Source organism: Gigantopelta aegis, chromosome 11 (assembly GCF_016097555.1).
Source record: "Gigantopelta aegis isolate Gae_Host chromosome 11, Gae_host_genome, whole genome shotgun sequence".
NCBI classification, from domain to species: Eukaryota; Metazoa; Mollusca; class Gastropoda; order Neomphalida; family Peltospiridae; genus Gigantopelta; species Gigantopelta aegis.
In genome coordinates, this window is record NC_054709.1 from 17,566,439 (window position 1) to 17,583,443 (window position 17,005).

Consider the following 17,005-nt stretch of genomic DNA (forward strand, 5'->3'; position numbering starts at 1 on the left):
AGGTAAGAATGGGAAATTACACGAGGCTCTGCCGCACGGAATTTCTCATTCCGGCTGAACGGGATAAAGCAGATATCCGACGTCAGTAAATAGTTATTTTTATCCTGCAGACTATACAAATTAAGGGGGGGGGGGGGGGGGGAATCTGTTATTTCTCCTATTTCTGCCACATTGTACGATGACCTAGATGTCAAATGAGTAATTTTGTAATGTAGCTATGCGTGTGACGTCATATGAGTGACGTCTAAAGTCGTAATCTGCTAGTATACGATTATGACTTTGCTTTAATCGGTCATCATAATTAGTCTATAGAAACAGTGGTTGCTGGATAAATAAAATTATAGCACACACTTGGTGATCAATATGACTTGAAAATAAACTTCTATGCTCATCAGAAGCATTTTGTAACTTCTTTTATTGCTGTGGACGGAATTTAGCTCAGTCGGTTGAGTGCTCGCTTGAAGTGCTTTCACCGCAGGATCGAACCACTTCAATGGATCCATTCAACTGATTGGGGTTTTTCTCGTTCCAACCAGTGCACCACAACTGGTCAAAGGCCATGGTATGTGCTTTCATGTCTGTGGGAAAGTACATATAAAATATATCTTACTGCATTAAGAAAACTCTAGCGGGTTTACTCTGATGACCACGAGTCAGAAATACCAAATGTTTGACATCCAGTAGCCGATGCTTAATTAACCAATGTGCTCTAGTGATGCCGTTAAACAAAATAAACTTTATTTCTTTTATTGCATTTTCTGGCCCGCAGGAATAATAACTGAAGTTTAAGTGTGTGTGGTGGGGGGGGGGGGGGGGGGGTGTGTTAGGGGACAAGCTAGCTTTTAACTTTTACATATAATAGGATAAAAAAAAAAAAGGGCGGTTTTTGTGTTTTTGTTGTTGTTGTTATTATTGTTTTTGTTTTTCTTCACAAGGAGTTCCTACATGTTTGTATGTTTTTGCATAGCTAGTATTTCATTCACTTTAAGTATTTTGGTTTTTTGGTTTGGGGTGGTGGTGGTGCGATTTGTTGATGGTAGTGGCGTGCTTGTATGTTTCGCATAGATAGTATTTTATTCAGTTGAAGTATATATTATTAAATATTGTGATTTGTGCATTTGTTTTGGTGTTGTTTTGTTCTTGTTAAAGGTTCTGGGTGTGTGCGGGTTTTCTTGTTGTTGTTTTTGTTGTTGTTGTTGTTGTTGTTTTGGTGTTTATAATGACCCGTCTAGATGTATCTATAAAAAATTAAGATGTTTGCTTGTTATAATAAGGTTCTTACCTCCCTTTATTGAGTTTTGTCAATAACTGAAGAACGTGCTGAAATGTAGGTCTATTATTTGGAAGTTCATCCCAACACTGTCGCATGACGTCAGCCAGAAGCCCCTCCTCCTTGGTCGTTTGTTGCACGTGCGGTCGAAATAGTGGTATTTCAGCATTATTGATCCTTCCAAGAATTTCTGAATTAAAAAGCCCCATAAAAAAGTCTTAAGGAAAAACGAAATCATGACATGAAATATTATTTGTTCTCTTACAACATTGTATGGCATTTCTGGTTATAACTTGGTTTCTTTGTTATAAAAATAGTATGTCTTTACACATCTGGTTACTAGTATGTAGAATTTATTTCTAAATCTAAAATTAATTGAAAATTAATTCGCCCGACACATCACAAGCCACAGTTTTTAAAATGTTGTTTAAAGACATACTGTCACAGACCACTGACCTATTTAATGGTCTAACAGAGTATTACCTGAACAAAAGTAATTTTATTTGTCCCTAAATGTACTTTATTCTGCCATCTTCATAACCACCATACTACATTTATTAACGATATTTTGTAAAAATAATTGAATTATGGCAATGGTCTATAATTCAAAAACTAAAATTGCCGAGAGGGTTGACATGGATTTCACTCCATCATGGTTTAGTTAACGTGATGCGATAGCTAGATTTGGTTTCCAACAATTAATGTAATTTTTATTTATTATCCATTTTTAGAGAAATAAGGTCCTTAAAGACGACTAGATCATTGAAAAAGAAAGATTTTAGTCAGAAACATTGCAAAAAACACAGCTCAAGACAATCTCTGTAATAATTTCATAGTACTTATCACGTACGTTCTATTGTCCTGCTATCCCCACGTTCCTGCAAAATATGTCCATATGGTAATGAGCGCGTAAGGATTTCTTGAACAACAATGGCGAAGGAATACACATCTCCTTTTCTAGTTCCCTTCCGGTTTGGGGCTTCCTTTCGGAGTAATTCGGGCGCGGTCCATAGGTACTCTGTTTAAAAATAAAAAGAACCCACATGGAAGAACATGTTACATGTTACATTATACGTTATACATTATACATGTTACGTTTTGAACACAGATATCCTAGTAAAAAACGTTCAGGTCTGTTTATCAACACATCAAAACACATTCCATAGTTTGCACATGCATCACGCAGTTGCCCCGTGCATGTGCGTGGGGTGTCATTCTCGATTTTGACAATTTTCAGAAAGGTCGATTAATCACTGTGGAACATAATTTCTGTCAATCGTTTTCATTCTGTTGATCATACAGTTGTTATTGTTTTGTTTTCAGTCATTTTTATTGTTTGAATTTGCGATATACTGATAAAAAAAAGGTCAACTTTGAAATTTCACTTCTGACCCCAATCGTCCTTCGAGATCTTTGGTGGTCTGTAATACTGAACTACCGGTTGTAATGTTTGCCCAATTAATTCACTATTACCATATAACCATTCCCCATAGCTAATATACCTTACAATTTTGGCAATTGTAAATTCTTATTAGAGTTCCCCTAATTTTCTTTAAGAGTATATATATATATATATATATATATATATATATATATATATATATATATATATATATACTCTTCAAAAGAAGAAACGCAAAACCACATTGTCGTAACATTTGGAGAATTGATTTAATTATTGAATGGTGAGTCCGATAATTACCAAATGTTGCAGGATTGTTCACAATTCACTCTAGTCCATTGTGAGTAAGTGATAGGACACACCACCAAGGTCAAGGTCATCTGGAGTCAATACCGGGTGTGGCCTCCGCGTGTGTTGACAACTGCCTGGCACCGCCTGCCCATTGAAGCAACCAGAGTACGGATGACGTCCCGGGGGACGGTGGCCCACTCGGCCTGCAAGGCTGCTGCCAGCTCGGGCAGGGTCTGGGGCTGTGGTTGTCGCTGTCGGAGGCATCGGTCCAACTGGTCCCATAGATCTCAATTGGGTTCAAATCCGGTGATATCGATGGCCAAGGAAGGACATTAATGTTGTTGTTCTGTAGGAAAGCCGTTGTGAGACGTGCTGTGTGAGGCCTGGCGTTGTCATGTTGGAACACTGCGTTGGCGTTGGCCATAACTGGAACGATGTGTGGCCGGAGGATCTGGTCAATGTAGCCCTGTGCATTCAGGTTGCCCTGCACGTGGACCAGGTCAGTTCTGCCAGTGTGTGAGATGGCTGCCCACACCATGACACTACCCCCGCCGAATCTGTCCACTTCCTGCACGCAGTTTGCCGCATAACGTTCACCACGACGCCTATACACGCGACATCTTCCATCATGACGTCGGAGCAGAAATCGGGACTCGTCACTGAACCACACCTGTCTCCATCGCAGTTGAGGCCATTGTCGATGAATCTGGCACCACTGCAGTCGGAGTCGACGGTGTTGTGGTGTTAAGATGACACCTCGAACTGGACGTCTGGCACGAATTCCTACCTCACGTAGGCGGTTCCGTACGGTCTGGTCGGATATCCTGCGCAAACCTGGTATTGCTGCGGCTGTGGAGGTGGCAGTAGTCAATCGTTCCCGAAGGTGGCGTACCCGGATGTAGCGGTCCTGCCCGGGGGTAGTGACCCGTGGTCGACCGGATCTAGGGAGGTCACGTGTTGATCCATGTTGCTGGTAACGGTCCCACAGTCTGGAGATGGTGCTTGGGGACACATGGAATGCCCTGGCAACGGCCGTTCTGGATTCGCCTGCGTCTAGTCGGCCGATGGCATTGTTTCTCTGCGGTTCACTGAGACGTGGCATGTCCTGGATTGTCAACTGTCGGCCAGATACAGAGGCCAGGCAAGCGAACACCCTGCACTTTTATACTGTCGGTGTTCATGTTGCACGTGCAGACAACGCACGTGCAGTGGTGACATGGTTTGCACGTGGCTGCGTTTTTGCGAATATTCACATTTTGGAATTTATTGTACAGTAGCTGCGTTTTATCGAATGTAACCGTGGGAATGTGTTTGGGACATGCAATGACCTTATATTCACAAAGCATGAACCGGTAGGAAACATAAAATCGGAGTTATAACCCATTTGTACCCTTTTGCGTTTCTTTTTTTGAAGAGTATATATATATATATATATATATATATATATATATATATATATATATATATATATATATATATAATTGCAACATAAAACAATAACGCAAGCAATTTTAGTTTTAATTTTAATTTCTTCTACACGGAATTCATTCATTCATTCATTCATTTATAGTTATATTCGTGTTTTTATCCAATTAAGGTTCAGGCATGCTGTCATGGGCATATACATCAGCTATCTGGATTGTCTGTTCGTCATAGTGGGTTAGTGGTTAGTGAGAGAGTAGTCGGTGTAGTGGCCTTACACATACGTATTGAGTTGTTAAACTCGTCCTTGGTGGGAGCCTATACCGGGAGGCGAACCCTGTACCTACCGGCTTTAAATCCGATGGCTTAACCACTACACCACCTAGCCCAGTGATTCTGATAGTATTAGTACGTGGTAAAGCGTTCGCTTGATGCGCAGTCGGTTTGGGATCGATCCCCGTCGGTGGGCTCATTGGGCTATTTCTCGTTCCAGCCAAACTGTTAGGCGCTATAATATTCACACGAATAAATGTAATTAATATGTCTGGGCTCGATCCCTGTCGATAGGCCCATTTGGTGATTGCCAGGGCCTCACCTTCATCAAACTGTTAGGCGCTATAACAGTCACAAGGATAAATGTAATTAATATGTCTGGGCTCGATCCCTGTCGATGGGCCCATTTGGTGATTGCCAGGGCCTCACCTTCATCAAACTGTTAGGCGCTATAACAGTCACAAGGATAAATGTAATTAATATGTCTGGGCTCGATCCCTGTCGATGGACCCATTGGGCTATTTCTCGTCCCAGCCAGTGCGCCACGACTGGTATATCAAAGGCCGCTATATGTGCTCTCCTGTCTGTGGGATGGTGCATATATAAGATCCCTTGCTACTAATGGAAAAATATAACGAGTTTCCTCTCTAAGACTATGTCGAAATTACCAATAGCCGATGATGAATAAATCAATGTGCTCTAGTGGTGTCGTTAAACAAAACAAACTGCATTGGTCAGAGAAAACCCAAATATAGAATACTCAATGAATGGCTCTTACATGTAGATACCATTAATCTTACAAAGTTGTTTTAAAACGTATCGAACAAGCGTAGATCACCTAAAGGGCATGAGATAGTTAGGCAATTAAGGTGATCTTAGCGTTAAGTTCGCTTCGTGGAACGGGGCCCCAAGATGACTAGAGACACTTAGGATGTACGGAGATGGATAATTTAAAGCAAAAAAATCTAAGCAATTTTGATTCCAATTACAAAAACAGCTCTAATAGAGAAAAATACACTGGCGAAGAAGAAGGAAATGTTTTATTTTTATTTAACGACGCACTCAACACATTTCATTTACGGTTATATGGCGTCGGACATATGGTTAAGGACCACACAGATATTGAGAGAGGAAACCCGCTGTCGCCACTTCATGGGCTACTCTTTTCGATTAGCAGCAAGGGATTTTTTATATGCACCATCCCACAGACAGGATAACACATACCACGGCCTTTGATATACCAGTCGTGGTACACTGGCTGGAGCGAGAAATAGCCCAAATGGGCCCACCGACGGGGATCGATCCCAAATACACTGGAGAATTTAACAACTAGGAGTCTGTCACTTTAATTCTTCAACTTACTGAAATATTTGGACTGCGTCTGCTCGGGTTCCACTTCATCTTTTCTGAAGTAGGGCATCGCCATGTCTCCGACTTTACAGTCCCAGTGACTGCCGACCAACACATTGGAAGATTTCAACCGACCGTGAACCTCCACTAGGGAATTGTGTATGTAGATCATGGCCTAAATGATATAAAAAAAAGTAATAATAAAAAAAATAATAATAAAAAAAAATAATAAAAAATAAATAAATAATAATAATAAAATAAATATATAAAATAAAATAAAATAAAATAAAATAATAAAATAAATAATAAACGAATAAATGAATGAAGAAAGAAAGAAAGAAAGAAAGAAAGAAAGAAAGAAAAGAAAGAAAGTAAAAGAAAGATGGAAATAAATAAATTAAGGCACAAAGAAAGGAAAAAGAAGAAAAAAAGATAGAAATAAAGTTTTGTGTATTGATTATACACAGGTAAAGAAGAAGGTTTCTTTTTTTTTAAATTTGTTTTTTAAATATCACACTATTGTTCTAAAGCTTATTTTGAAATCAATACCAGATGATGATAAAAATAATATCGTCATATCTGTCATCATCACAATCAACACCATCACAATCAGCATCATAATAATTGTTGTCAAAGGATGAGGATGATAATAAAAATGATGATGATGATTATGACAGTGATCATCATCATCATCATCATCATCACAATCATCATCCGAATAATCATCATCTATGTTCTAAAACTTTCGTCTGCAATCATTTGCCTCTCATCAATGTTGGTTAAAAGTGATCTTTGGCTTAGCATGTCGATTAAATTATGGCCCGAGAGATCGGTGTCCCGATTAAGAAGGATTTTCTCTGCGAGATGACAATTGCGTATGAGATTACTGGCATAGTGAATTACATCTCTTACAAATGCAGGGGTCTACTGTGTGATATAATAATGGAGCACATTCACTGGGGGCCAACTAGGTAAAACCAAAATACGTTTCGCTACGAAGTCCGGTATAGGCGCTGCTGTGACAAAATGGTACACCACATGATCAATATTTTTTAAAGCTATTAAAATTCGTAGAACATCATAGACATTTGAATTATCAAAGTTTCCATACGTAGTAGATTTTAAAGCCCTTGCCATACATTCACGACGTGGATGCCGACTAACGCCGATTATTCGTGGAGCTGTTTGTCATACTGGGTCATGTTGAATCGGCAACTACTACCCGACTCAACAAAACTCACAATGACTTAGTACGAATTAGCCACAAATTGTTTTTGTCGTCGTGATTCGGGGTGCATTGTTCTGATTCGGCGTGACTCTTGGCCGTTGTCGTCGTGCATCGTACTGGTGTCGTACCAGATCTTGGTTTTTCGTGATTATAAATTGATGCCGACTCAGGACGATTCACCAGGAATAGCATGGCGACTCGCTATGACTCACCAAAACTCACGCCGACTCAGGACAATTTAACACAACATTTTTTAACATTTCAAAATAGTCTGCGTGCCTTCCCGACTCGCCAGGACTTAGGACGACTTACCAAGACTCAAGCCGACACTAGTACGATCCATCAGGACTCACCAAATGTTTTTTCAAGTCGTAGCGATGGTGACAGTGTGACCAGGGTTGTGATGCTCAACGAAGTCTAAATGTTACGTACTGTAAGATATTGATCATGTAGTGTACAACGTGGTGGTAGCGCCATCGATTCTGGACTTCGTAGCGAAACTCCCTTTCGTTTTACCTAGATGGTACCACGTGACATTGATCATGAGGCTTCTGGAAGAAGCTATTCATCAAGAATTTGATATCGTTGAGATACACAGCGTTCTGTACACAACGCAAGAATAGCCATGATGATTATTTAGACACCGCATATGAGTTTAATCGTAAAAATGTTTTATTAGTCGGAAACGTCTTACAATGCAGCAAACTCAGGAATGTCCCTTTAACGACAATCGTTTTTCAATGAATTGATCGTGAGACATGAGTCAGCATCGTTTGAGGGGGTGGGGGCATATAATGCTGGCTATCGCAAGGTTCTTAGGGAATCACACCTCCCCCACTTGAAGACGAATATATATATAGGGGGGGTTTCCAACTCTGTATAAATATAATAATCTTACTTGTGCACATTTACCTCATACCCTCTCCATCCTCCGCTACACAAGACTTTGTCACTCACCATTACATATTGTACCCCTCTCACTTCCCATGCCAGATATCTTTCCTACGTAGTATGGAGTCTATGGTACGATCATCAAGTGGAGGATGAAAATAAGATGAGAACAATAAAAAAAAAGAAAAACAAGAAAGAAAAGCAAACGACCACCCCACCCCACACCAAAAACTAAACTAAAATAAACAAAATCATTACCCGTGCTATATCAGTTGCGAATGAGATTTTGAAGATCCAGTCTAGATTGATGTCCTCGTCAAGTAAAACGTCCCGAAGACTTCCTCTCGAACAGTAGTGCCACACCAAGCCGTTGTTGTCGGGTTCCACGAATGCGCCAATCAGAGTGTTGACGTTCGGATGGAGTAGCTGTCGAATCTGTAACCATGGAAACAAAACTATTTTTATAGAAGCTGGATCAGAGTTTTAAAACAGTTAAAGTTAAAGTTTGTTTTGTTAAATAACGACACCACAAGAGAACACTAATTTCGGAGTTTAAAGTTGCAATTTCGAAAATATATTTTAACACTTAAGCATTACGAATAGACCATTCAGTTTCGTTTTCGTTCTTTAAGTAAGGTGAAATGATATCGCGATACGAGGTCCACGATACGATTCATCGATTTCTGGAAGGTGTATCGCATTGCATTCGATACGTACATGTCTTAAAGACCGTGACAATGGTTTTTGGGGTATATATGTACCTTTTTGTATTGAGCATCAAAATGACTAGGCTTGGTGCTTATAAAACGTTTAGTACCGTGATTACATTCCTGTGTATACAGAGGGATCACGGGTGGAACATCCGTGGCGTGTGCCATAGTTTTTCCATCAGACACTATCATTTCCATGAGACTGCCTGACTTGGCATTGATCTTTAGTGCTGAAGTTTGTGCTGTCGTTAAAGCATTAGAAGAAATCAAAGATTTCTACCGACTCACATTCGTGTCTCCAAGCTTTACGCAATATGAAGCTGGACCATCCCTTAATTGGGATGGTGATACGAAAGTGTGTCTTTTTATCCATTGCCAATGAAGACATTCTATTTTGTTGGGTGTCCAGCCATGTTGGCATCAGGGGTAATGAAAAGGCGGATTCAGCTGCCAAGTCTGCTTTGGATTTGTCTCATGCCAGGGTAGGTGTGCCTTATAATGATTTTAAATATAGTATTAACCAATTTATCTTTTCGATGTGGCAACATAATTGGGACGGTGCGGATGCGAACAAGCTTCATGCTATCGAGCCAGTTTTGGGAGAGTGGCAGTCCGTCTGTAGGCAGTGTATGAAGGATGAAATAGTCTTGTGTCGTGCTTGCATCGGTCATACATATTTGACCCATTCATTTATCTTAAAGAAAGATCATCCACCTCATTGTGAGCACTGTCAGTGTACTCTGATAGTGCACTACATTTTGGTGGAGTGTAAGCATCTTAAAGAAACTCGAAAAGATACATTCGGCCAACGTAATGTGATGGAATCATTTCGATTCCATCCAGAATTTGTTCTACCATTTTTACGTGATACTGACTTTTATTCTAAATTTTAATATTACTTATCTGTGATATTTGTATTTTTGCATAGTTCTTTACACTGCGTTTTTATTTGATTATTGAAATATTTATATTGATGTGGTTCATTATTTAATGTTTTGCATTTACCATAGTTTGACACCCAATAGCCGATGTATTTTTCGTGCTGGGGTGTCGTTAAACATTCATTCATTCATAAACCTTTTAGAGTCTAGACTCGAGACTCTAACAGAGTCTGAGACACTAATGTCATGACAACGCCATACAAATGGTTGCGTCTGACGTCATTAGGGATTGAGTCTAGACTGTAATAGTTCGGGACGAGAAATACATTGGATTTGTCTAAATTGAAAGAAAGAAAGAAATGTTTTATTTAACGACGCACTCAACACATTTTTATTTACGCTTATATGGCGTCAGACACATGGTTAAGGACCACACAGATTTTGAGAGGAAACCCGCTGTCGCCACTACATGGGCTACTCTTTACGACAGGCAGCAAGGGATCTTTTATATGCGCTTCCCACAGGCAGGATAGCACAAACCATGGCCTTTGTTGAACCAGTTATGGATCACTGGTTGGTACAAGTGGTTTACACCTACCCATTGAGCCTTGCGGAGCACTCACTCAGGATTTGGAGTCGGTATCTGGATTAAAAGTCCCATGTCTCGACTGGGATCCGAACCCAGTACCTACCAGCCTGTAGACCGATGGTCTAACCACTACGCCACCGAGGCCGGTTTGTCTAAATTGATAACTTAATCTAAACGTTGTAAGCAATATGCAATTTCTAAAAACGTATTACAATGCCTAATAACTTGGGTCAATCACATTAAATACCGCGACGTGTAGCCTGTCGCGACCAATTAATCGCGATTCATATCAGATTTTCTGGATCCGCCACTGATTTAGTATATATTTTTGTCTGCGTGCGCAGTTACTTACAGCGTTGATTTCTATGACGACTTCCTTGGTTATCGGTATGTTGTGTCTGGCCACGGCCTTGAGGACCACTTTCTGGTTGTCGTACAGGGCGAGTGTCGTCTGCTCCGAGAAGCTGGCGTGACACACGGTCCTGTCGTCTGACTGCCGAGATTTGATCTGCCTCACGTCAGGGCTCAAACGGACACTCGACGAACATACCGAGGCACTGCGGCTCAAATTTGTCTGTTGTTATGGGTAACCAATAGAAGAAAAAAGAACAGAAAGACGGAAGTCATTTTATATTATACTGCATTTGAATCTTTATTTTGCATATAGCCGATGGTTAATTAATCAATGTGTTGTAGTGGTGTCGTTAAACAAAAGACAAACTTTAACTTTATTCTGCATATCGACTTGCGGATAGCGAGTATAGTTAAATATACTATATACTGCATGTGAAACGTTATACTATGTCTAGACTCGCGGATAGCGAGTGCTGTTAAATCTTCTATGGAATTTATACTATACTGCATGTAAAACTGTATACTTGAGGATAGCGAGTGCAGTTAAATAGTATATGTAATGTATATTATACCGCATGTTAAACTTCACACTATGTATATACTTGCAGTTAGCGAGTGTAATTAAATCTGCTGTGGTATTTAATATACTGTGTGAAACTTTATACTGCATATCAACTTGCGAATCTGCGAAATTAGTTAAATCTTCTGTGGAATGTATTGTACTGTGTCTAAAACTGTATACTGCATATCGATTTGCGGATAGAGATTATAGTTAATTTGTTTTGGAATTTATATTAAACTGCAAGTGAAACCTCATACTACGTCTAGCCTTGTGGATAGCGAGTGTTGTTATATCGTATATGGAATTTATATTATACTGCACGTGAAACGTTATACTTCATATCAACTTGAGGTTAGCGAGTATAGGTAAATTTTCTATGGAATTTATATTATACTGCACGTGAAACGTTATACTTCATATCAACTTGAGGTTAGCGAGTATAGGTAAATTTTCTATGGAATTTATATTATACTGCACGTGAAACGTTATACTTCATATCAACTTGAGGTTAGCGAGTATAGGTAAATTTTCTATGGAATTTATATTATACTGCACATGAAACGTTATACTTCATATCAACTTGAGGATAGCGAGTGTAGGTAATTTTTCTATGGAATTTATATTATACTGCCTGTGAAACTTCATATTATGTATATATTTGCAGATAGCGAGTGTAGTTAAATCGTCTGTGCAATTATTATACCGTGTGTGAAACTTTCAGGGGCTTAGTTTGGGATTTTCAGGTGATACACAGACGTTTTCGGCGATGGTATAAAACGCATACACATACACGCATACACGCATTTACATCATATATTTTAATTAAAAAAATATTTGCAATCTCAGGTGGTACGCAGCTGCGTACCTGCGTATATTGAAGCTAGGTCCCTGACTTTATACTGCATATCGACGTACGGCGAGAGCGAGTGCATTATTTTATATTATACTAAGTGTAAAACAATATATTGTGTAATGAATGCAGTTTAAACATTTAACTTTTTACTGTGAAATCACATTTGTACGTGGTGGTCTTTTTTATAATTTGTGGACTTGTACAATCAACGAATTTAAGAATACAAAAGAAATGTAATACATATATACATATGATACGAATTTATATTTCGATCCACGAATTTAAGTACACAACAATTTTTTATGTTATTTTTTTAAAAGTCAAATACATCATAATTTAAGCCCACACATCTAAAGGATTTCGGAATTTATTATCCATATGGTTCAACATAACCAAGTTAATAATAACCATACGAAGCACATGTGTAATAAAAAGTGTAATGATGTAATTTTGGGAAGCGACGTCATAACATGGCGTTGCTTCTCCAGTCTTAGCTCAGACTGTACATTTGAAATATGACGTCATTTCGTCATCTCCTTCTAGTTGTGACTAAAACATTTTGAGTTGGGTCTTGTTATTCATAAAGAAAACTACAATAATAATATGGATAATAAAGAAATTATTACACTCCTGTCAGGATTCATGTATTAACCTCACTCTCGCTCTGGCAATACAAAAATCCTGACACTCGTTTCGTAAAATCAGTACGACACACAAGCAAGTATAATAATGTCTATATACTATACTGTAAGCGAACCTTTATACTGTGTAGAGACTTGTGAACAGCCAGGGCAATTAAATCGTCTTTGTTTATTCTCCAGTCTTCTCTCTCCAAACGAACTTGTGCCAATTTCCGTCTGAAGTGTACACAAAATACAAATCATTAATCATACAGAATTTATGTTCAACATTAATATAATTTAACTTAGATTTAATTTTAATTTCAAATCTAATTAATTTAATTTTTAATTTTACTTAATTTTAAGTTTTTATTTTAATTCAAATAATTTTAATTTTAATTTAGTTTTTATTTCTATTCTTGTAAGTTTACTTTTAGCTTTAGTTTTAATGTTGTAATCAGTTTGTCAAAAATGAGTCGGGTTTTCAGTGGGCTTTTTTCAAGAGCAGGCGAAATGCGGTTCATTTTATCACAAACAGCTACTATAGTATACCTTTTTGGACGGCAATGCAGGTTGCATGGTACCAAAGAAGAGAGTTCCATGTCAAAGTCTGAGGTGTACCGTCAAATATTTATGGAGTAAAAACAGCTGTGGCTGTGATAAGTAGTAATATGTATCATTGATTATTTGTGCAAATCCATTGGCAATAAATAAATACACTTTTATTTGTTATACAATTGTTATGCAGTATACACCAGAGGTTGAAACTAAAGCAGGGTACCCCCCAAAATGGAACTGCAATTTTCAGCAAAAATGACGGTTGCTAATAAAAACATTAATTAAATCTCTTAAATAGTATATAACCCTCCATTTATTGGCAGGTAAGATTAGATGTGAGGTGCCACATGTTTTATTGATGCGTGTGTTGATACACTGCTTATATCAGTTTTATTAGTAAGTGTTAACATTATCGGCAATAGGAATTGAGTTGGTCTATTAGAACCTGCACCTACCTCCAAAGAAGGTAACCAACTCCAATCAGAATACCAAATGAAGCAACTGCAGCAGTTATAGAGCCAGCGAGCACGGGCAAATCTGAAAAAAATATATGAACATCACATTATGGTGATACGCATACGATGGTGATGGTGATGGTGGCCATGGTGATGTGATGGTTATAATGATGATGATGATGATGATGATGGTGATGATAATGATGGTGATGATAATAGTGAAAACGATGATGATAATGGTGATGGTATTGACGACAATGATGAGGATAATGATGGTGATGGTATTGACGACAATGATGAGGATAATGATGGTGATGGTACTGACGACAATGATGAGGATAATGATGGTGATGGTATTGACGACAATGATGAGGATAATGATGGTGATGGTATTGACGACAATGATGAGAATAATGATGGTGATGGTATTGACGACAATGATGAGAATAATGATGGTGATGGTATTGATGACAATGATCAGGATACTAATGGTGATGGCATTGACTACAATGATGAGGATAATGATGGTGATGGCATTGTCGACAATGATGAGGATAATGATGGTGATGGTATTGTCGAAAATTATGAGGATAATGATGGTGATGGTATTGACGACAATGATGAGGATAATGATGGTGATGGTACTGACGACAATGATGAGGATAATGATGGTGATGGTATTGACGACAATGATGAGGATAATGATGGTGATGGCATTGACGACAATGATGAGGATAATGATGGTGATGGCATTGTCGACAATGATGATGATAATGATGGTGATGGCATTGTCGACAATGATGAGGATAATGATGGTGATGGTATTGTCGACAATGATGAGGATAATGATGGTGATGGTATTGTCGACAATGATGAGGATAATGATGGTGATGGTATTGTCGACAATGATGAGGACAATGATGATGATGGTATTGGCGACAAGGATGAGGATAATGATGATGATGGTATTGTCGACACTGATGAGGATAATGATGGTGATGGTATTGACGACAATGATGATGATAATGATGGTGATGGCATTGTCGACAATGATGAGGATAATGACGGTGATGGTATTGTCGACAATGATGAGGATAATGATGGTGATGGTATTGTCGACAATGATGAGAACAATGATGATGATGGTATTGGCGACAATGATGAGGATAATGATGATGATGGTATTGTCGACAATGATGAGAATAATGATGATGATGGTATTGACGACAATGATGAGTATAATGATGTTGATGACATTGACGACAATGATGAGGATAATGATGGTGATGGTATTGACGACAATGATGAGGATAATGACGATGGTACTGACGACATTGATGATGATAATGATGGTGATGGTATTGACGACAATGATGAGGATAATGATGATGGTACTGACGATATTGATGAGGATAATGATGGTGATGGTATTGACGACAATGATGAGGATAATGATGGTGATGGTATTGTCGACAATGATGAGGATAATGATGGTGATGGCATTGACTACAATGATGAGGATACTAATGGTCATGGCACTGACGTCAATGATGAGGATAATGATGGTGATAGATTATCGACACTGATGAGGATAATGATGGTGATGGTGTTGACGACAATGATGAGGATAATGATAGTGATGGTATTGACGACAATGATGAGGATAATGATGGTGATGGTATGGCGACAATGATGAGGATAATGATGGTGATGGTATTGACGACAATGATGAGGATAATGATGGTGATGGTATTGACGACAATGATGAAGATAATGATGGTGATGGTATTGTCGACAATGATGATGATAACGATGGTGATGGTATTGACGACAATGATGAGGATAATGATGGTGATGGTATTGACGAAAATGATGGGGATAATGATGGTGATGGTATTGACGACAATGATGAGGATAATGATGGTGATGGTATTGTCGGCAATGATGAGGATAATGATGGTGATGGTATTGACGACAATGATGAGGATAATGATGGTGATGGTATTGGCGACAATGATGAGGATAATGATGAGGATACTGAAAATGATATTGAAAACGATGAGGATGTTGATGAGGAGGATGAATGATGGCAGTGATTAATAGTAAGGACAAACAGCAACAAGAGCAGCAGCAGCAGTAGTAGTAGTAGTAGAGTTCAGGTAGGCCAAGATACAGATCCCCTACCCCACCCCCCCCCAAAAAAAAAAACCAACAAAAAAAACCAACAAAAAAACAACAACATAGTTCTATAACTTAGTTCCATATTGTCCTATGATTGAGACCTCATTGAAGTCATGACATCCAACTGATCTCCCAATCCCCCCCCCCCCCAAAAAAAAAAACCCACAGAAAAAAACAAAAACAAACAAACAACAAAACAAACAACAACAACCAAACAAACAAACAACAAAAACAATATAGTTCTATAACTTAGTTCCATATTGATTGACACCTCATTGAAATGATAAAAAGTAAAGATTGTTTTATTTAACGACGCCACTAGAGCACATTGATTTTTCTTCTTATCGTCGGCTATTGGACGTTACACATATGGTCATTCTGACACTGTTTTTAGAGGAAACCCGCTGTCGCCACATAGGCTACTCTTTTACGACAGGCAGTAAGAGATCGTTTAACTGCGCTTCCCACAGGCAGGGTAGCATAAACTATGGCCTTTGTTGAACCAGTCATGGATCATTGGTCGGTGCAAGTGGTTTACACCTACTCATTGAGCCGTGCGGAGCACTCATTCGGGGTTTGGAGTCGGTATCTGGATTAAAAATCCCATGCCTCGACTGGGATTCAAACCCAGTACCTACCAGTCTGTAGACCGATGACCTAACAGAGACGCCACCGAGGCCGGTCACTGAAATGATGACCTCCAACTGAAGTACCAACAAAAGATGTTGTGCTTGGCAGAATGCTATTCGAAAATGCGTTCAATATTGAATTGTACCAAAGAATAAAGTTCTGTGTCAGAGTTGAAGGTTCACTGCCAAATACCCACGGTGTAAAAGCAGGTGCGGCTCTGATTGGTAGTAATATGAGGTATTGATTATTTGAGCAAACAAAGAGATACATTTTTATGTAGTACACAGTTGTTGTGCAGTATATACTAACGGTTGAAACAAGTATTGGGTACCCCCCAAAAATGGCACTGCGAATTACAGAATAAATGAGGTTTTTAATGAAGTAAAATCTCCTAAATGATATGTAACCCGCATGTTTCTTGCAAGTAGACTAAATGTGAAGTGCTATACATTTTATTATTGGTGTACTGTCTGAGTGTGTTGTTA

The 17,005-nt window shown here is 38.8% G+C and overlaps 2 protein-coding genes across 2 annotated transcripts in view; one reads left to right on the plus strand and one right to left on the minus strand.

The window, feature by feature from the left end:
- LOC121385057 (atrial natriuretic peptide receptor 1-like) overlaps window positions 1–13,832 on the minus strand; it is a 48,553-nt gene extending 34,721 nt beyond the window's left edge. Inside the window, exons 1-8 of the mRNA XM_041515593.1 lie at window positions 13,829–13,832; window positions 13,710–13,791; window positions 12,834–12,933; window positions 10,660–10,881; window positions 8,386–8,562; window positions 6,021–6,183; window positions 2,121–2,288; window positions 1,283–1,460 (exon numbers count right to left, since the gene is read on the minus strand). Of these exons, the coding sequence (XP_041371527.1) occupies window positions 1,283–1,460; window positions 2,121–2,288; window positions 6,021–6,183; window positions 8,386–8,562; window positions 10,660–10,881; window positions 12,834–12,933; window positions 13,710–13,791; window positions 13,829–13,832 (1,094 nt within the window). The remainder of the gene's footprint in view (window positions 1–1,282; window positions 1,461–2,120; window positions 2,289–6,020; window positions 6,184–8,385; window positions 8,563–10,659; window positions 10,882–12,833; window positions 12,934–13,709; window positions 13,792–13,828) is intronic.
- Window positions 13,833–13,835: 3 nt separating this feature from the next.
- LOC121385058 (spore wall protein 2-like) lies at window positions 13,836–15,796 on the plus strand. The gene is made up of 4 exons (XM_041515594.1): window positions 13,836–13,859; window positions 13,975–14,679; window positions 14,767–15,351; window positions 15,407–15,796. The coding sequence occupies exons 1-4, from the start codon at window positions 13,836–13,838 to the stop codon at window positions 15,794–15,796; spliced, it is 1,704 nt and encodes a 567-aa protein (XP_041371528.1).
- The last annotated feature ends 1,209 nt before the right edge of the window (window positions 15,797–17,005 follow it).